General features: G+C 38.9%; 3 protein-coding genes across 3 annotated transcripts; all 3 read left to right on the top strand.

The window, feature by feature from the left end:
• Window positions 1–8782: 8782 nt before the first annotated feature.
• LOC137953552 (malvidin galactosylase UGT88C3-like) lies at window positions 8783–10183 on the top strand. Its single transcript, XM_068800982.1, has one exon. The coding sequence runs from the start codon at window positions 8783–8785 to the stop codon at window positions 10181–10183; it is 1401 nt and encodes a 466-aa protein (XP_068657083.1).
• A 5864-nt stretch (window positions 10184–16047) lies between these two features.
• On the top strand, window positions 16048–17722 carry LOC137953353 (malvidin galactosylase UGT88C3-like). Its single transcript, XM_068800718.1, has one exon. The coding sequence runs from the start codon at window positions 16215–16217 to the stop codon at window positions 17619–17621; it is 1407 nt and encodes a 468-aa protein (XP_068656819.1). The 5' UTR covers window positions 16048–16214; the 3' UTR covers window positions 17622–17722.
• A 1452-nt stretch (window positions 17723–19174) lies between these two features.
• On the top strand, window positions 19175–20859 carry LOC137953648 (malvidin galactosylase UGT88C3-like). Its single transcript, XM_068801105.1, has one exon. It carries the CDS (start codon window positions 19264–19266, stop codon window positions 20677–20679), a length of 1416 nt encoding a protein of 471 aa, XP_068657206.1. The 5' UTR covers window positions 19175–19263; the 3' UTR covers window positions 20680–20859.
• The last annotated feature ends 443 nt before the right edge of the window (window positions 20860–21302 follow it).

Raw genomic sequence — 21302 nt, forward strand, 5'->3', positions numbered from 1 at the left:
ATTTGTATCCAACAAAGAAGGACACAATGGCAAAGATTTGTGTCCGAAGTAGGAATTTCCTGAAAAGCATCAATTAATTTATTTGCTTTAGAACTATTACCAACTTTTGCTAATTTTTGAACTGCATAAGAAAGTTTTTCTATACAAGCCACCATTGCTTCCTCCTTTTCCCCATTACTCAATCTCAAAGTTTACGCTTACTCAACAAAAAGAGTTTGATGACCTTGACTATGACTACTAGTTGAGCCACCTCCATCAATTGATCCAGGTATTTGTTCAATCCTTAAATCCATTACACCATCATATCCTATTTGCACTTCATCTTGCTCATTATGACTAACTTCTGTAGCTTCATTTGTTTCACTTTCACAACCTACCATAACAGTAAAACTTCCAATTACTAAATTTTCTCCAACCACAATATAGAGGAGTTCATAGTTGCAAAAACATTGATGTCTAAAGTGCTCAATATCATTGTTTTTTCTACAAAAAAAATACAAAATAAAATTTCACCAAAATATCATTTAAAGTCTATTATGCAATAAATCGTAGTACATGACATACAACCTGAATAAACTCTTCCAAAACATGTGGAGGCACTTCAATTTGCTTAATTTCATGGTCCCACGTCCATCCACTTGATGATAGTAGTATGACTAAGTATTATTTTTCCATATATTTTTATGATTGATAACATTATCTTTCGTCTCTTCTCTTCCTGTTTGGTCTTTGAATTCTTGTAGCACTTTGGGCCATGTATCACTCCTCCATTGGCCATTTCCTAACTAAGATCCGTTATAGACCTCCTTAGACAACATAATAAGCATGGTCATATCATCATGTGGAGTCTATGTTTCATATTATCCCATATTCGCTTATCACTGCCTTTAGACATCTAAAGGATACCATACCGTGAATTTTACTAAACTCTTTTTTTTAGAAAAAAATTATTAAGCACTCTACTAGAAAGACATATCAAACTTTAAAACTTCAGCCTCTGAAATCCTCTTCTATCTACCAAAAAGACCGCCCATATAACATAAATTAATTTTTTTTCGTGACTTTCACTTCTTGTGCCTCTTCTCTCACGAATCTATCATTTTGGCTCATTTTCCCCATCTCCCACTTCCACCCAATTCACAACATGAGCCTCATAACTTCCATTTCAAAAAGGAATTTTATATACAAAAACAATCCATTAAAATTACAAGACATCGCATATTGTTGCACAACAACACAATGTTTGCAGTACCAACTATGCACAAGTGAAACATTCACACACAATTACAATTCCTTGTAACCCACAATTAAGATAAATATCAGACATCAAATTTAAAAATCCAATATAAAATTATAACACATATAGTCAATGTTGTACAAAAATATTTCATACTAGGCAGCTATCATTATTTCAGGTTTCTAAATGTTATAACATGTTAATTAAGCAAAAGAAACTGATTAAGCTTTCTTACCATATGTAGAAGATCACAATAGCCAGAAACAAATGTGCCTTACAACTTGTAGAGAGCAACCCCTTTCTTTTGTTCCTGTTTGAAAAATTTTCACATTCAGTCTAAAAACACGAAACTAGTTAATATCCACTTGGGACTAGATAAAGTAAATATAAATAACCCTTACAAAAAATTCAAGAAAAAAACCAGTAAGATTCACCAATTCCGTATTCTAGAATGGCCAAGATCTCCTGCTCATGCTGACACTACCTGTTCCCAAAGACATTCTTAGTTTTCATTAACTATTTCCATGATTTTCAAGAGAAAACAATAATTTCAGCATTAACCTCAATTCCTTTCAATATTTTCTAAACAGAGCTCCTTCAATTATGTAATAATTTTGTAAATATTTTAGTTTGGGGTGTGAGATTGAAATAGTTTCATTATTTGGAGACCAAGTCAAGTACAAGACATTGGGCCCATTCATTGAATTCCTTTATCTTGTAAAGTAATATAAAATAAGCACAAATACCAAACATACATGCGGTGTCATCAAGGATGTTGAATGCCTTTAATTTAACTTTGCTATAAAAGTTCAAAATAGAAGGATTGCCATTCCAAAAAGGATCACATTTCACTAATAAAATTAGTGAGAGTAAATCAAGTTGAGTTCTTCTAAACTCACCAAGCTCATTTTTCTCAATTTTCAAGTCTACAAACAAATCAATATATAAGGAATTGCATCAGTTGTGAAGCATCAAGATGCTTGGCTTAAGAGAGTGATGAATCCTCCAGAGTCGTTATCAAAAAGAGTTTCAGATCCATTTTCGAAGTTTAAATCAAGATTACCCTATGTATACATACATAAAATACTTTTTTGAAGAAGTTCAAGAAAATAACAAAGTTGGTTCCATTCAATGTATCACCATAGAATGCACGAGTCCGGCCAATATATCTAGCATCTAAGGAAAAATATCTTGGACACATACATAGGTCCACATCTAGCTAAACTATTTCACACCTAGGATGAGATGTCTTGCATCTCATACCGGATCATGGACTACTCGGGTACTTTGTTACGAACCTATGGTAGAATGAAAAGGTTGATAACATCATACTAATTCAAAAGATAGTATATTATTGTGTTTCTAAGAAAATCTCTCTCTTGTCATACTTCCTCAAAAGAAGCTACCTCTAAGTTCCATATCTCTTGCAATGCAAATAAACAGTTTGCGACCACCCGAGAAGAAACCACATAATTCTAACTAAGCAATAGGTTTTGTATTGGAAGCTGGCATAAACGTTCAATTCCATTATACGGATGTCAATATCTAAACCATATAAGTCAGCAGGGGCAAGGGAAAGGCAACACATTTGAACCAGCATATGTGGATCATGAGTTTAAGAAAGATCACTCATTTAAAAGGATTAATTTTCTTCTATATGATTGAAAACAAGAGAACTATGTTCCTGAAGGAAAAACTCGACATAAATGCACTGAAGAAAAGAAATTTCGAGAAATATTCTTGTAGAAAAAATGAAAGTATCTGATTCACAATATTAAGTTTAATGCTCCATTCAATGGAAAGACCAATGCAATAGTGCAACATTTTTGGCAGTTAATTCCTTATTATCTCAAGTCAGTTTCATTTCCAGATAGCACATAATACACCAATTTTGAGTGGATACTAAATAGAAAATTTAAAAGCAGTTACATGCGCATCAAGATCATTAAAAAGAAAGAAAAAAAATAAACATGACAAACTCACATTTTCAAGTCCTGATTCAGCAATAGTGTTTACATGTGTGTAAGCTTGTTAGTAATAGTGGAATGAAGCAAAGAAACATTGGTACTAACAAATAGAGCGTCCCTAGAAAGCGAGAACCGAATGAACCAATTCGCAATTTGGAAGAAGCAACAACCAACAACAACAATGAGGAGCTCCTTTCTTCTGCTAAATACTATCTTAAACATATTTCATTGAGAAAGAGTTGTGAGATGTCTCCGACGATGAGCATAATGAAGCAAATAAAATCATACAAGATCATAAATTAAACATAATAAAGCAACAAGCCAAATAGGCAGAGAGAGGAAATTGGAGGAGAGAGAGAGAGGAGGGAGAGGGAAGGAAGAAAATGACTGGGGTTGATGAAGATCACAGATGAGGGGAGAAATAGGTGGAGAGGAGAGGGTGAGGGAGAGAGTATTACTTGATTGAGGACCGAAGAGATCATTGAGAGGAGGAGAGTGTCATGGAAAAATTTAAAGAGAAAGCGGCAAATGAATTAGATCGAGGCATTGAACAGATTGAAGCCTAATGTTTTTCCAGGTCAAAGATTTCTGGTGTCAGATGGCAAGAAAACTTTACCTGAAAAATCATTCATTTTTCCATGTAAGGTTTTTCAGGTAGATATGCGTTTCTTAGAAAAGTGGGGCACTAATGTATCCAAAAAAGACTTTTCTACTAGGAAAGTTTTTTTTCGTTTTTCGAGGAAAGGGCACTAATAAGGCCTTAGGGTTCTTCGGTGCCAAACTATTGAAATTATGCATTTTAGTAAGACCTAGGAAAATAAACTATAGAAAGAAATCAATGTACCTTATGTAAATTCAAAATAATTAAATTTCGTGTTGATGTATACCTCTTTAACAACAACTTTTTTCATAAGTTAAAAAAATAATAATTTAAATAAGACTTAATAATTCAACTTTAGACAAGTATTCATTATCTTCAGAAGATATTTGCCTTTTGAAATACAGAAAATAGTGTTCAATAATAAGCAGACTTCCAACTCCAAAATAAGTAAGAACATGAGAACACGAGATAGTGTGTTTCTCCTTCTCACTTGAGGATCTATATATAGGCCCTTTATACAGGAATGTTGAAAAGACAAAAAGCCTCTCACATAGTGTATATTGAAGACTCAAACGTGCTACGCTAGTTGCAATTTCTAAAACAGCCCATCACCTCTTCAAATTAAAAAAATTATCATATTCCACGCATTGTTTAAATTTTAAAAATACTGAGAAAATTTTAAAAAGATAGTATATTTTGAAAAATCAAGTATGAATAGCCAATACAATAGTTTTCAGTGACAGGAGTTTCTTGAACATGAACTTTATCAATTTGGTATTTTGCCATCCCCAATCTTAAGTTAACTAGTCTTGAACTCAAAATTTTATGCATATATTGTGATAATATTGGACAGTCTAAGTATTGGTCTTACATGAAAGTTCCATTACAGTAGTGTCTTATGGATATGTAGCAGTATCTCTGCATGTCTCTTCATGAACAAACCCTAATTTTTTATTGGTCCATTTTCTATAGATTTCAGGGATATATTACATAAATATGATCATACTAGCAAGAATTAATATGGGTTCACTAAGATATGTATCATTAATCTCTTTGATGAAGTGTTGTTCAAGTTTATGCACACTCTATCACAATTTTTTTTCCTATAAAATGTTTAATTGGTGCTAAGGAGGGCAATACAAGTCGTTGCTTACAGCTGATGGCTAGCAAAGTGGAATGCCATCAGAGGCGAATGCTATCTGATTGATGTGTTGAGACGTACCATTTGATGATTTGTCACTTCAACTGTGTCGGTGCTTCTTTGATGGTTCCACAGAAGAAATAAACTCCATCAAATTCTGAGTATCTTTTTAAGAAGAGAGTCTAGGATGAGCATAATAAATTACATTTTAGAAATTTCACAAGAATTGAATACTTACTATCATGGTTTCTAGGACAGTGAAGTATATCATCACTATTATTGGAAAGGAAAGGGAATGATGAGAATGGATTGAGATGCCATGATTTTAGTTGAATTAGTTGAGCATCGAGATCATAAGCAGGAAAGGGGAAAACAAGGAAGAAAAACTAATTGAAAAAGCCGAAGAGATGGATGATAAGATTAGGCTAACCACTTCCAATTTACAATAGATTAAAGAAAATCTTAACCTTTAATTTTTTTCTATTTTATCGTGCTATCATCTATGGTTGCCCATTTTCATTTTTGAATCATAAACAATGCTTTTTTTTAGGTAAATTGCATGCTTCCATGTAACTTGTTTTTTGGTATTAAGGGTAGGAATATGATCCTCAACTTTGCTTGAAGTCAACTACATATTAGAAATGACTACTATAGAGAGAGAGATAGAGAGAGAGAGAGAGATCAAACAGACAAACTCGGTGCTTTTGAGCATTCCTCCAGAATCTCCTATAATACTCGCTTCATAGCAATGTAACAAAAATTGAAGTAAAAAAAAATGGGAGGAGCCAAGGGTAATTCCTCCTCTTTTTGAAACACAACACGTCGATGACATAGCTCCCTCTGCATGGACATGTGGGACTTTGAGTCCAAGAAAGATGCATGGCCACCACCTGTCATCAGAACTTTCGGGCTAAATTATTTCCTAATTGTCATCTTCCTTTTTAACGACCGCGCCTATGGGCCCTTTTCAACCACATCGCACTGAACCTCCACCAAGATAAAACATTGGATGAGAGAGTTCTTATATTTCTTCATGTACAACTGATAAATTGAACCCAACATGAACCCAAAAGATTCTGGTCATCTCGGTTTCTGGTTTACTTTTCTAGTCCCATGGCTGCAATTTAGATCCTACCAAGCTCTAATACTCTCAAACCAAAAAGGAAAGAGGAGAAAATTGTTGGATATTAAACTTGACTGGAATCAAAGAATCGGTTGAAGGAGTTATTCTCATTTAAATAGTATAAATAATATGTCATTGGAAAATTATACTTGTCTAGGTTCCGATGAATCAAACCATTTATGAATTGAAGTTTTCTAGAATAAGTTATTGCCAATTTACTACAAATTGCTCAAAAAAATCGAAAATTCATGCATTCATTGATTAGTGTCTTTTGGTGCGATAAGATGTATTTAGATAATGTATTTGGTTATAAGTCATTAAATGTAGAAGTGTCTTTTGAGTAGTATAAATACCCATGTGCTCAAGCTTTGACAATGTAAGCAATTAAATCAAGAATTTTTTTTATCCTTTGTCGTTCTTTTTCCTTTCTCTTTCTTTGAGTTGCTTGCCCACCTTTGCTTCCAACAAAGTGGTATCAGCACATGGTTGAGAGAATGAGATCAAAGGGAATATCTCTTTCTTTCAATATCCATAATTATCCCAAACCAACAATGAGAGTTGGTTAATTCGAATGAAGTTTATACTTGGTTCTCAAGTATTATGGGAGATCGTTGAGAAAGGTTTCGAAGAACCAAAAAATGAAGCGCCTTTGCTAACAAATGAAAATGAAGTTTTGGAGAAAACAGAGGAACAAGGATCAATGTGTATTTACCATCAGTCATCAAGGGTTGGACTATGACATATTCGTGAGGGTTGTCAATGACACGAAATCCAAACAAGCATGGGATACTCTTAAAAAATCTATCATGGGAGTTGACAAAGTTAAGAAGATACATCTTCAAACTCTTGAGGGCTAAGTTTGAATAACTTTTGATGAAGGAGAATGATTCTATCTCAGATTTCTTCACTAGAGTCTTGGCGATGGTGAATCAAATGAAGAGGCTAGGAGGAAAGATTGAAGATGTTCTGGTTGTAGAGAATATTTTATGCTCCTTCAACTCAAAATTCAACCATGTGGTGGTAGCCATTGAAGGGTCTAAAGACGTGGAGTTCATGTCCATTGATGAATTAAATGGGTCATTACGAGCCCATGAGGAGAGAATGAATCGAGGCAAACAATAGCAAGTCAAGCAAGACTTGCAAGCAAAGTTCTCTCTCAAATCTAAAAGTGAAAGCAAATCGAGAAGTGGAAGAGGTCGTGGACATGGACGTGGTAAAGGAAGAGGTAATGATGAGAAAAACTTTATTTTTGAGAAAAGAAACCAGACTTTTTAAAGAGGTCGTGAAAGAGGAAGAGGAAGAGGCAACTATTGGAGAAATAATGAGGTAAGAATTGACAAATCTAATATTGAATGCTATTTTTGTGAAAAATATGGATATTATTCATGGGAGTGTCAATTCAAGAAAGTAGATGAAAAGTTAAAATTGATTGAGTACAATGAAGATGTTGAGGAGCCTACACTATTCCTTTCACTAAAGGATGAGCCCATGAGTGAAAATAATACATGTTACTTTGATAATGGCGCTAGCAACCACATGACAGGTGATAAAAGAAAATTTGTGGAATTTGACAATAATGTAACGGGCCATATACGCTTTGGTGACGATACAAAGGTGGAGATTAAAGGCAAAAGTATGATCTTATTTCAAATAAAAGGTGGTGACCACAAAATTCTTCATAATGTTTATTACATTCCCAAAATAAAAAGTAATATTTGGAGTATTGGGCAACGTTTGGAGAGTGACTACAAAATCACCATGAAAGATCGCTTTCTTTGGCTTAGAGATCGAGAAATTAATTGGGATGAAATGTCACAATGATAAAGAATTGAATGTTTATGCTTTATATGAAGAACATTGGAACAATTTGTTTGAAAGTTTGGATGAAAGATTCATCATTGATTTGGTACATGAGATTTGGTCATCTAAACTCTAAAGGACTCAAAGATTTAGGAGAGAAGAATATGGTGAAAGACATTCCAAAAGTTAATTATCACGATTAAGTACGTGAAGAACGCTAACATGGCAAACATTCAAAAAAGTTTTTTGAAACAATCCATTAGAAGAGCCACCACTTCACTTGAACTAATCCATGTTGATGTATATGGTCCTATCAAGCCTTAATCTCTTAACTATTAAAGGAGTTTCATTTGGAATTTGAGATGGAATATGTATAGTCATCAAGTTGTCGACATTTTCACAAAGCCTCTCAAATTTAAAAGTTTTTAGAAGCGGCGAATGCTAATTGGTGTTGCAAAGATATCAAGTATAAGAGGGGGTGTTGGATAGTAAACTTGACTGGAATCAAATAATTAGTTGAAGGGGTTATTCTCATTTAAATGGTAAAAATAATATGTCATTGGAAAACAATACCTGTCTAGGTTCAATGAATCAAACCATTCATAAATTGAAAATTTCTAGAAGAAGTTATTGCCAATTTACTACAGGTTGTTCAACAAAACCGAAAAATGCACGCGTTCATTGATTAGTGTCTTTTGGTGTGATTAAAATGTATCTGTTTATTAGCGTCTTTTGGTGTGATAATATGTATCTAGAATGTATTTGGTTACAAGTCATTAAATATAGAAGTGTCTATTGAGTAGTATAAATGCCCATGTACTAGGTTGTCCTCTCGTCTGGTCTCATCTCCACCTTGGAGCAAGAACCGAGAAGCCAGAAAAGAGCAAGGGAAAACCCATTAAGAAGACGAAAGATGAAAGATGGTCTGGTTTTTCTACCGGTGCCCGGACGAGGCCACCTCATATCAACCGTCGAATTTGCAAAGCAGATTAACCAGCACAACCACTTCTCCATTACCATCCTCACTATGGCTCCGCCAGTTCCAGGCATTCTCACCCTCCCCGCTACCTTCTACGAGTCTGTCTCCTGCCTCGATATCAACTTTCTTGATCTTCCACCGGTCGACCTGCCGAAAGAATCTTCTGTCGTGGCCTTCATCTCGCTCTACGTCGCTGGACACGCCACCCACGTTAAGGATTCCATTCTCCGTCTGCAGTCGTCTATCCGAGTTGTGGCTCTCGTGGTGGACCTCTTTGCTACTACCATGGCAGAGGTGGGCGACGAGCTGGGTATTCCCACCTACCTTTTCTTCACATCTGGAGCGGCCTCGCTTTCTCTCATGCTGTATCTCCCCACCCTCGATAAGAAGATTGAGTCCGAGTTCGAGGACTTGGAGGAGAACGTAGACGTCCCCGGGCTTGGATCTTTGCCACCGCTCGTCATGCCGACGTCGCTGATGAACAGAAAAAGCGAAGGATGCAAGTGGTTCGTGGAACACGGTCGGCGGTTCAGATACATGAAAGGCATTATAGTAAACACGTTCCGGGAGCTGGAGCCGGCGACGCTCAAAGCAATTGATGAAGGCCAGTGTTTACCGGATTATCCGACCCCGCCAGTGTTCCCGGTGGGTCCGATCCTTGCCCTAGAAGATCAGGATCCATCCCATCCCTGCATCACATGGCTGGATACTCAACCTCCCCAGTCCGTCGTCTTCCTCTGCTTCGGAAGCTTGGGTGCCCTGCCGGAGCCGCAGGTGAAGGAAATGGCTCTCGGACTCGAAAGGTCAGGATACCGATTCCTGTGGTCGATCCGGATCCGCCGTTCCTCCAATTTCACCCCTCCTACAGACGCCTACCTGGATGAGGTCCTGCCGGAAGGGTTCATTGACCGCACCAAGGAACGTGGCCTCGTGTGGCCGCGATGGGTGCAGCAAACAGCCATTCTATCCCACGAGGCGATCGGCGGGTTCGTCTCGCACTGTGGTTGGAATTCGACCTTGGAAAGCCTGTGGTTTGGGGTGCCCATACTGGCCTGGCCACTCGAAGCAGAACAGAGGCTAAATGGGTTCGAGCTAGTGAGAGGCATTGGGGTGGCTGAGGAGCTGGAGATGAACTACAGGGGGCAAACGTTGGTCGGAGAGGCGGAGGTAGAGAGGGGAGTGAGGTGTTTGATGGGGGAGAGTGAGAAAGGGAAGAGGGCTAGAGACAAGGCAAAGGAAGTGAAAGCGGCGAGTCGGGCGGCAGTGGATGCCGGGGGATCGTCGTTCGAAGCGATGACGCGCATCACTGAACACTTTCTCGCACTGGCACGTTGACGGGGTTCAGAGCATTTTCAAAGTGAATGGAAAGTTTGTTTAAAATAATATAAAGTAAATTTTTTTTTTTTTTTTTGTCTTAATGTGGTTTGAGTTATTTTTTATGGAAAATGTAGGGAAAAGAGAAGAATGAGTTTATTTATAAAATACACTGATAGGTTTAACTTTATTTTTTAAGTTTTATTTAATTTTTTATTTATAAAATAAATTAAATTATAAATTACAAAATTTTAAAATATTAATTTAAATAAATATAAAAATTATATACTAAAAAAAACATGGCTACTTTTATAATGTCTAAATACTTAATCAAATTCTTACTTTTACAATATCTAAATTAGTAATTTAATATAATATTTAAAGTCATGGATATAATAAATAAATAAATAGTCAATTTTATTAATAAAATAAGATATATTTTAGATTTGTCTAAATTAATAAAATAATTTAAAAAATATAATAAAATTATTAATTTAATTAATTATAAAAAATACCTAAACATAGATGTTTACTTTTATAATGTCCAAATGTTTGCTCAAATTCTTACTTCTATAGTATCAAAATTTTCACTCTTAAATTAGTAATTTAATATAAAAATCATAAGGTATGCAATTTTTCCTCTAAATCATGTTCACCCTCTTCTTGATCTTGTCTAAATGCTACATCATCCCTAATAATTTCTACTCGTTCCTATCCTTCAATCCCTTCATTATTGCGATATGATATCTCTACAAAATTGTATATGTTTACTACATGCAATGACAACTTTCATTTGAGTTTATATGGATATGGAAATGCTCGATCCAAAATTGTAAACCATTGCTTCCACATACCAAAAGTCCTCTTAATTATGCTTCTTAATGATGAACGTCCATGGGTGAATAACTCTACTGAAGTTTTAGGGAAATGATTTTCATCATATTCATTTGAAGAACGACAAGGTGCCAAAAAACTAGTTAACTTAAGACTGGAGATGGTGAAAGACCATATTGATAAAGTTCAAATTCAAAAAACTCCTGTCAGAAAAAGCTAATGTATTGACTATTCATACTTAATTTTATTTCTCACAATCTTGTGCTCTCACATTCTTACTTATTTTGGAGTTAGAAGTCATTATAAAATACTATTTTGTATTTCAAGATGCAAATCTCTTTTGAAGATAATGATTACTTGCCTAAAGTTGAATTTTTAAGTCTTATGTAAATTATTATTTTTAGTTAACTTATGAATAAAGTGGTCGTTAAAGAGGTATGCATCGACACAAAATTTAATTGCTTTGAATTTACATAAGGTACATTGATTTATTTTTGTGGTTTATTTTCCTAGGTCTTACTAAAATTCTTAATTCAATAGTTTGGCATCTAAGAACCCTAAGGCCACCATTTCCAGGAAAAGCAAAATAGTCATTTCCATGTAGAAATGTGTTTTCTAGATTCGTTTGTGCCCTACATTTCTAGGAAACACATATCTACCTGAAAAACCTAACGTGAAAAAATGAATGATTTTCCAAGTAAGGTTTTCCATCCATCAAATGCCAGAAATCTCTGACCAGGAAAAACATCAGACTCCAATCTATTCGATGCCTCGACCTAATTTGTTTCGGCAAAGCCACTTCCTCTTCAGATTTCTCCCTGACTCTCTCTCCTCATCTCAACGCTCTCTTCGGTCCTCGATTAGGTAATACTCTCTCTCTCCCTCTCTCTCTCTCTCTCCTCTCCACCAGTTTCCCCCCTCTTCTGTGATCTTCATTGACTGCTCTCATTCCGTTCCTTCTCTCCCTCTCCTCTCCCTTCCCTTGCTCTTCCTCTCCTCCAATTTGGGTTGCTGGTTCATTCTCTTTAATTCATGCTTCATCAACCCCTCTCATTCCGTTCCTTCCCTCCCTCTCCTCCCCCTCCTCTCCTTTCCCTTGCTCTTCATCACCTCTGATTTCCCTTGTTGCTTCATTCTCTTTAAATCATGATCTTGTATGATTTTTTTGCTTCATTTTGCTCATCACCAGAGACATCTCACAACTCATTCTCAAAAAAATGTGTTTAAGATAGTCTTGAATAGAAGAAGGAGCCACTCTTTGTTGTTGTTGACTGCTACTTCTTCAAAATTGTGAATTGGTTCCTTCAGTTCTCGCTCTCCAGGGCCCCTCTATTTGATTGTTTCTTTGCTTCATTCCACTTAGGGGTGGTATTGAATCGAGATAAGCCCAAACCTGCTTATGTTCAAGTCGGACTTGATTTAAATATTCTGAACTCGAGCTCCAGCCGAGCCTAGCCTTGAGCCTAAAATTGTAATCGAGCTCGAGCCCAATAATTTTAACCGAGTTCGAGCTCCAACTTACATTTAAAACTTTGCATTAAATACATGTTAAATAAATTGAATATAAAATTATCTATACACTCACAAGTACTGATAACCAAGATAAGAAAATAATCCTACCACTATCAATGTGAAAATTGTAGCGGACAGACTCTGTGTTTCACCAGCTGGGGACATCATCGAAATGCTTAGCCTATAGAGATCCTCCTCTTTCATGCCTACTGAGACAATCCCAGAACCATGCTTGATCATAAAAGCCAAAACTTGAGGTGTCACAAAGTATGCTGCCAAAATAATGTTTCCTTCCCCTTCACCATTTCATCGTTTACATCAATCACAAACTATTGGATGGAGGTGATTCAGATTTCAGAAGAACTGATCTAGAAAGTGATCTGAAGTAAACCCATAAAAAACAACCAAATGTCTATGATGAAAGTTAATTTCTATTTGAACAGTCCAATTGCTTAAGCGATAAATGCAAAATTTCTGAAATATGCAAAGTCACAGACATGCCCATGGCGCAAAGCTTCCAATGCCTTATCAATGGAGGGGAACCCTTCCGTAGGACGGCCAGGGTCACCCTCTGCATCAGTAACAAAGAAATCAACATTCTCATGCATTATTTCTACTTCTAATGTCTCAAAAGAAGAGATATTTGGCTTGTTGGACTCAGCAAAAATGGATCCATTTTCATTCTTCCCCAATGCTCCAAATCCATCTCCTTCTACTGTGTAGCAAGTCAATTTGAACCACCCTTTTTTTTTGTAAAGCCACCCCTAATTCCACTATTACATCTGTTTCAAGTACTATTATCTCCTCACTTTTATTTTTTGTTGGAAGATAGGCCCAAGCCCACACGATCAAGGAAGACCTATATATCTAAGAGTATTATAAGATGGGTCACACGACCAAGGAAGGCCCACAAGATGGACCCAAGAACATAAGAAGTAGGACCCACCATGATTACCACAAGCTGACATCCTTATCACATAAATTGGAAGATCGAGAAGGACTCACAAAGGTATCTTTATCTTATGGTCACGTCCTAGAAGAGTTCTAGTTTGAGTTATGTTTGTCTTTTATTTATATTGAGTTATTTAATTATTCTAGGACTTATATTTAACTGTCAGAGTTTGGTTGTAATTGGGACAAAGATAGTTTTATTGTAATACCCATATTGGTTGAATTTGGATTTGGCCAACTATCATATTTGGTTCCAGGTTTTCAAGTTTGTAGCATAAATATGTTTAATTTCTCTTCAAAGATGTAGAATAGTATTGATGCAACCTATTTAGAGAATATCAAAGCTATTGGAAGATAGGGCCCAAGCCCACACGACCAAGGAAGACCCATATATCCAAGTGTGTTGGAAGATGGGCCCAAGCCCATAAGACCATCGAAGACTTATGCATCCAAGAAATATAGAAGATGGATTCAAGGCCCACATATCAAGGAGAAGGCCCATAGGTCCAAATATAATGATGGCAGGATGGTAAATAAAGAGTCATCTCATAGAAATAGCATTGATGTAATTAGGTTAAAGTTCCAGGGTTAAAACCTAAACCCTAAACCCTAAGTTCAGGGGTATTATTATAATACAGTAGTTTCATTAATCTACAAATAGAGCTTCAGGGGGAGCGGGATTCGAAGGCGGAATGTGGTGCCCATCTCTGATACCATGTCAAGAGGCTGGCCAATACAACCTAAAAGTCTAGTCGTTTAAGTGCGGAAAGCCAACCTACTCTAGAGAGGTGGACCAGAACCACCTCTAACACCCGATTTCTATCAAGTCGAAGAAAATCATATCTCGTTGCTGTTTTCAGAAGTGTCTGCCGCTTTGTTGGTTAACAGTAGATTTAAAAAATTTCCTGTTGGGAAAGTTTCCATTTCCGTCTTCAAGATTTCTTTCTGGATTGTTTTGCTGCAACTTGAAACCGAGTAGCACCAGTTTGCCGAAATATTCGTTGCTACTCCTACCATTTCAGAAACTTGCTATCTGGAAAGATGTTGTCCTAAGACACTCTCTTGGTTTATAAAGAACCATATCTTTCTCCTCTGACTGGAAGCCAAAACTTTCTCGGCTGAATCGGAAGAAGACAGTTGTCGATTTCATGTTTCCTAAGTTAGGAAACTTATTAAAGCTCGGGCCCGAGCCTGTTCCAACCCAACCTGGACCGACCGCATTCCCAACAAACCAGCCAAGCTATCGACCCGAGGTTGCTCCCTTATGTTATGCCGGGTCAACCCAGACCAACTCGAACCGAGTCAACTCGGGTCTGGATCAGTTTGACTCAGGCCACTTATTTTTTACCTCAGTATACGTGTTTAAACCAAAACATATACATATTTTTGCAGCGACTCAGATATATTGGTCTACTATTTGACTCAAGGAAACCTACATATCCAAGTGTATTGGAAGATGGGCCCAAATTCATAAGACCAAGGAAGACCCATGCATCCAAGGGATATAGAAGACATGCTCAAGGCCTACAAATCAAGGAGAAGGCCCATAGGCCCACATACAACTATGGAATGATGGTAAATAAAGAATCATCTCATAGAGATGACATTGATGAAATTAGGTTAAAGTTCTAGGGTTGAAACCATAAACTCTAAACCCTAAGTTCAGGGGTATTATTGTAATATAATAGTTTCATTACTCTATAAATAGAGCTTCAGGGGGAGAGTTAGGACATCAAGTCCATAATATCTTCTTCCTTTGGTTTTTTCACCTTTTTCTCCATGAGCTAAATTCATGGAGTCCTGAAAATCAACAAAAAATAGTTAGGTTTTTGAAAATTGAAGTTTCCTACCTATTCTATCTAAAAAGTAAGAGGCTTGATTTTGAAAGGAATTTCATTGTCCCCGAGATGCTTAGTGTGTAGTTTACGAGGCTCTATTTTGTATTTCATGGGTTTATAGTTGGATTTACCAACAAAGTTACACATATGTAAACACAATTGCAGGATTAGGACCGAGAAATATGAGTTTGTCATTTTTATTTTTTTTCTCTTTTAATGATCTTGAATGCACATGTAATTGCTTTTGGCATATTATGTACTCCCCGGAAATGAAACTAACTAGAAAGAATATGGAATTAACTGCAAAAAAATGCATTGGTCTTTCTTATACTTAATATTGTGAATCCATTACTTTCATTTTTTTTGAAGAATATTTTTTTAATTTTTTTTTTTATCAAACAAATTGTTGATGGTATGTGAATGGTTCCAATGAGCTCTTTTCAATCTTTTTTTAACTCATGATCCATTTATCCCAATGAGTCATCTATCCAATAGTTGTAATTGAGATTCTATCCTGCTATTCTCTATTTAAGTATTCCGAACGAATCTTTTTTTGTTGCTGTGGTTGTTATTGCTGATGTTTCAAAGAAGGGAATCTTTAGAATACAAAATCAAACAAAATCAAACAAAATCCAATTAATGGATTATAAAAATGAAACAAAACAACAAACGCAGAAGTGTCTGGGCGGGCGATTAATACAATTAATGGAGGTCCCGCAAGGGCTCCAAACAAAACGAAAAAACTAAAACACAGCTGGTCTTAAGAGTTAGGTCTACCGAACAACAAACGCAGGAAGTGTCTGGGCGATTACTTTTGCTCTTCTTCTCTCGCCTCTTATCTGGTTTCATCTCCACCCCGGAGCAAGAACCCAGAAGCCTGAAAAGAACAGGGGAAAACCCGTTAAGGAAGACGAAGGATGAAAGTTGGTCTGGTTATTCTACCGGTGCCGGGACGAGGCCACCTCATATCAACCGTCGAATTTGCAAAGCAGATTAACCAGCACAACCACTTCTCCATTACCATCCTCACTATGGCTCCGCCAGTTCCAGGCATTCTCACCCTCCCCGCTACCTTCTACGAGTCTGTTGCCTCCTCCGGCCTCGATATCAACTTCCTTGATCTCCCACCGGTCGACCCGCCGAATGAACCTTCCGTCGAGGCCTTCATCTCGCTCTACATCGCCGGGCACGCCACCCACGTTAAGGATTCCATTCTCCGCCTGCAGTCGTCTATCCGAGTTGTGGCTCTCGTGGTGGACCTCTTTGCTACTACCATCGCAGAGGTGGGCGACGAGCTGGGTATTCCCACCTACCTTTTCTTCACATCTGGTGCGGCGATGCTTTCTCTCATGCTGTATCTCCCCACCCTGGATAAGAAAATTGAAGCCGATTTCGAGGATTTGGAGGAGAACTTAGACATCCCCGGGCTTGGTTCTTTGCCACCGCTCGTCATGCCGACGCCGCTGATGAACAGAAAAAGCGAAGGATGCAAGTGGTTCGTGGAACACGGTCGGCGGTTCAGATACATGAAAGGCATCATAGTCAACACCTTCCAGGAGCTGGAGCCGGCGACGCTAAAAGCAATTGATGAAGGCCAGTGTTTACCGGATTATCCGACCCCGCCAGTGTTCCCGGTGGGTCCGATCCTTGCCCTAGAAGATCAGGATCCATCCCATCCCTGCATCAATTGGCTGGATACTCAACCTCCCCGGTCGGTCGTCTTTCTCTGCTTCGGAAGCAGGGGTGCCTTGCCGGAGCCGCAGGTGAAGGAAGTAGCCCTCGGACTCGAAAGGTCAGGATACCGATTCCTGTGGTCGATCCGGACCCGCCGTTCCCCCAATTACACCCCTCTTACAGACGCCAACCTGGACGAGGTCCTGCCGGAGGGGTTCATTGACCGCACCAAGGGACGTGGCCTCGTGTGGCCGCGATGGGTCCAGCAAACGGCCATTCTATCCCACGAGGCGATCGGCGGGTTCGTCTCCCACTGCGGGTGGAATTCGACCTTGGAAAGCCTGTGGTTTGGGGTGCCCATACTAGCCTGGCCACTCGCAGCAGAGCAGAGGCTAAATAGGTTGGTGCTAGTGAGAGACATTGGGGTGGCTGAGGAGGTGGAGATGAACTACAGGGGGGAGGCGTTGGTCGGAGCGGCGGAGGTAGAGAGGGGCGTGAGGTGTTTGATGGGGGAGAGTGAGAAAGGGAAGAGGGCAAGAAACAAGGCAATGGAAGTGAGAACGGCGAGTCGGGCGGCAGTGGATGCCGGGGGATCGTCGTTGGAAGCGATGACACGCCTCACTGAACACTTTCTCGCACTTGGACATTGAGGGGGCTCAGTGATCTTTCAAAACGAAACCAGTGGAAACTGAATGTGACTGAATCAGTGAAAGTGCAACTTTCAAGTGTAAAATAATTTCTTATATTTGTGTTTGCAATGGAAAATCTTGTAGAAAGTGGCGAATGACTTTATTAATAAAATACTCTTATAGATTTAACGATAGTTTTATTTAATTTTTAAATTAATAAATAAAAAAAAATTTAAAAAAATATTAATCTAATTAAATTAAAAATAATAATATAAAAATTATCTTTCTTAAATTAGTATTTTGATATAATATTAAAAGTCATGAATATTAAAGTGATTAAGTTAATATATATTATCATTTAATTTATTAAAGTGATTAAGTTAATATATGTATGATATGTCTTATTAAACTATACTAGAACATAATATAATAGTTAATAACACATGAAAATTGCACCATCAATTCCCCTTATTTTAAAGAGAAAACAACAAGAATGGAAAAAGACATTGCAAAGACTATTAAGCGCCTAAATCAAGCATAGAAATAACACATGATTGTCAGAAAAGGAGGGAGAAGACGAAATCGAGGGAGGAAGAGGAAGAATGGGATAGGAACTAAGAAGCGCCGCGATTACCTCCCAAGCAGTGAAAGATACAAGATGAAAATAACAAAGGAAACAACAAAGGCATTACAGTGAAAGCACCCAAATCAAGCATGGAAATAACATAAGAGGGTAAAAACAGGAGGAAGCAAACACAATGCAGTGAAGAAGAGGAGGAATGGGGACTAAGAAGCACCACGATTACCTACCAGCCGTCGACGAGAGGAGCATAAAGAGAAAGAGAGTGTTCAAAGGGATGCAGAGAGGGTCGGTCGAGAGGGACGAGAGGAGCATAAAGAGAAAGAGAGTGTTCAAAGGGATGCAGAGAGGGTCGGTCAAGAGGGACGCAAAAAAAGTGTTGAGAGAGAGAACTGAAAGTGAAATCAGAGGGTAGTAAACATTAGGAGCGAGTGGAAGTGAATAACATAGGTGATTAATTTTCACTTTAGGGGGGTTAGTGCACAATGTAAGTTCAAGGGGAAAGTGGGAGGGAAAGTGAAGTTCTTTCCCTAGGGAAAGTGAGAGGGAAAGTAAAGTATTTGTTTGAGTTAGTATGCACAATGGAAAGTGCAGTGTAAAGTATTTATTTATGTTAGTGTGAACAATGTAAAGTGTGGTGTAAAGTGCAGATAAATTATTTATTAAATAAAATATTTTGATATATCTGACTTTTAGAAAATTAAATTAATATTAGTTAATAAATAAAATATATTAAATATAAAAATCAAATATCTATTTTTTTAAAATTTATTCATCAAAATATCTATATTTGACCAGGTCAAAACGGTCAACGAACCAAGACATGGCAAAAGAAAAACAGCAATTGGAGAAGATACTTTTCTGTGGAAAATAGAAAACAAGTGGGAAGAATGACCAGTGAATTTAAAGATAGGTATTTTATTTTATTTTAAAAATTATCCCGACATGGTTACTTAAACAAGTAAGAAAAGCAGAAGAGGCGGCGGCAGCACGAGCGAATTGGTGTCTGATCGTCATCTAAATCGCGGAGCCATCCGCAAAAATCCAGAATCGAGAAAGCGAAGGGTAAGAAAGTAGAGGAGGATGAGCATGAAGGAGGGTTTGGTAGTTCTCCCGGTGCCGGGAAGAGGCCACCTGGTATCGACCGTCGAGTTTGCAAAGCTCATTAACAAGCACAACCACTTCTCCATCACCGTCCTAACTATGGCCCCTCCCTTTCCTGACCTTCCCATAGTTCCCGATTCCTATTTCGAGTCCGTAGCCTCCTCCGGCCTCGATATCAACTTCCTGGAACTAAAGCCAGTCGATCCGCCGGACGATCCTTCTTTAGATGATTTCATCTTGAGCTACATCGACAGCCACACTTCCGATGTGAAGACTTCCATCCTCGGTCTGCAGTCGTCCATCCGAGTGGTAGCTCTCGTGGTGGATTTTTTTGCTACTACCGTTCAAGAGGTGGGCAACCAGCTGGGCATTCCCACCTACCTCTTCTTCACCTCCGGAGCCTCCTTGCTTTCTCTCATGCTGTATCTCCCAACCCTGGATATTAAAGTCGAATCCGAGTTCGAGGACTTGGAAGAGGACGTAGAGATCCCCGGGCTTGGGCCGTTGCCGCCGCTCGTCATGCCGGCGCCGTTGTTGAAAAAGAAAAGCAAGAGATATTTGTGGTTCGTGGAATCAAGTCGGAGGTTTAGATACATGAAAGGCTTAATAGTCAACACCTTCCGGGAACTAGAGCCAGCGGCGCTCGAAGCTATCGCTGAAGGTCGGAGTTTACCCGACTATCCCACCCCGCCGGTCTTCCCAGTGGGTCCGGTTCTTGTCCTAGAAGAGAAAGATCCATCACATCCCTGCATCACATGGCTGGATAATCAGCCTCCCCGGTCGGTCGTCTTCCTCTGCTTTGGAAGCATGGGTGCCCTCCCAGAGCCGCAGGTGAAGGAACTAGCCCTCGGACTCGAAAATTCGGGACACCGATTCCTGTGGTCGATTCGGACCCGGCGCAACCAAAATGTGTTCTCCCCTCCCACCAACGCCGACTTGGATGAGGTCCTGCCGGAGGGGTTCCTTGACCGAACGAAGGAGCGTGGCTTCGTATGGCCGCGATGGGCGCCGCAGACGGATATTCTATCCCACGAGGCGATCGGCGGGTTCGTTTCCCACTGCGGGTGGAACTCGACCTTGGAAAGCATGTGGTTTGGAGTGCCGATACTCCCCTGGCCACTCCGCGCAGAGCAGAGGCTAAATGGGTTCAAGCTGGTGAGTGAGATTGGGGTGGCTGTGGAGCTGGAGATGAACTACAGAGGGCAGTCGTTGGTTGGCGCATCTGAAGTAGAAAGGGGCGTGAGGTCTTTGATGGGGAACACCGAGGAAGGGAAGAAAGCAAGAGATAAAGCCATAGAAATGAGGGCGGCGAGTCGCGCAGCAGTGGATGCAGGAGGGTCGTCGTTCGATGCTTTGTCGCGCCTTACTGAGCAGCTTCTCTCTGATGGACTATGAGAGTTTAATTCCCATATTCTCAAGTTTCCAACGGAATGTCGACCATGAAAGTAGGGCTTTCACGAAATTCTGCTTCTCACATGATGTTTGATTAAATCTGTACCTGGATAAAATTATTGTAGTCATGAGGGATTAAGAAAGATGAAATGGAATAAAACGGAAAACTGCTCGTGTATGAAATGCGAAAACTCCTACAAGTTTTTTTCCGACGGATCAGCAATTACTCATCAACCACGATTAATTAACTCCAAAACAATCTTTCTGATTCGCTTAAATACTTTCTTATTTCTCGACCGGGTAATCTGACACAACCAACAAACCATCACGCTCTGCCTCGCCGAGAAGTGATGTTGGCCCCATGCTTTTGTCAGCTGTGGCTACACATAGAAGGCCCTCTTTTTGCCATGTTTTGCTTCTGGATATTTCATAGAGCATTCATTAGAAGCACTAGGAACACTCCATTATGGGTGGCATCGAGCCGAGCCGAGCCGAGCCCGAACCTGCTTATGTTTGAGTCGAACTTGATTTAAATATTTCGAGCCAAGCTTCGAGCCGAGCCTCGTCTCGAGCCTAAAATTGTTATCAAGTTCGAGCCCAACGAGTTCGAGCCGAGCTTCGAGCCT

Source organism: Aristolochia californica, unplaced genomic scaffold (genome assembly GCF_029961685.1).
Source record: "Aristolochia californica isolate CCGP_79_NKW_82.1479 unplaced genomic scaffold, dmAriCali1.0.hap1 SCAF_16, whole genome shotgun sequence".
Taxonomy (NCBI): Eukaryota; Viridiplantae; Streptophyta; class Magnoliopsida; order Piperales; family Aristolochiaceae; genus Aristolochia; species Aristolochia californica.

What these genes read in the sequence shown, in the direction of transcription:
- LOC137953552 (XM_068800982.1), top strand. Translation starts at nt 8,783, where the DNA reads ATGAAAGATGGTCTGGTTTTTCTACCGGTGCCCGGACGAGGCCACCTC.
- LOC137953353 (XM_068800718.1), top strand. Translation starts at nt 16,215, where the DNA reads ATGAAAGTTGGTCTGGTTATTCTACCGGTGCCGGGACGAGGCCACCTC.
- LOC137953648 (XM_068801105.1), top strand. Translation starts at nt 19,264, where the DNA reads ATGAGCATGAAGGAGGGTTTGGTAGTTCTCCCGGTGCCGGGAAGAGGC.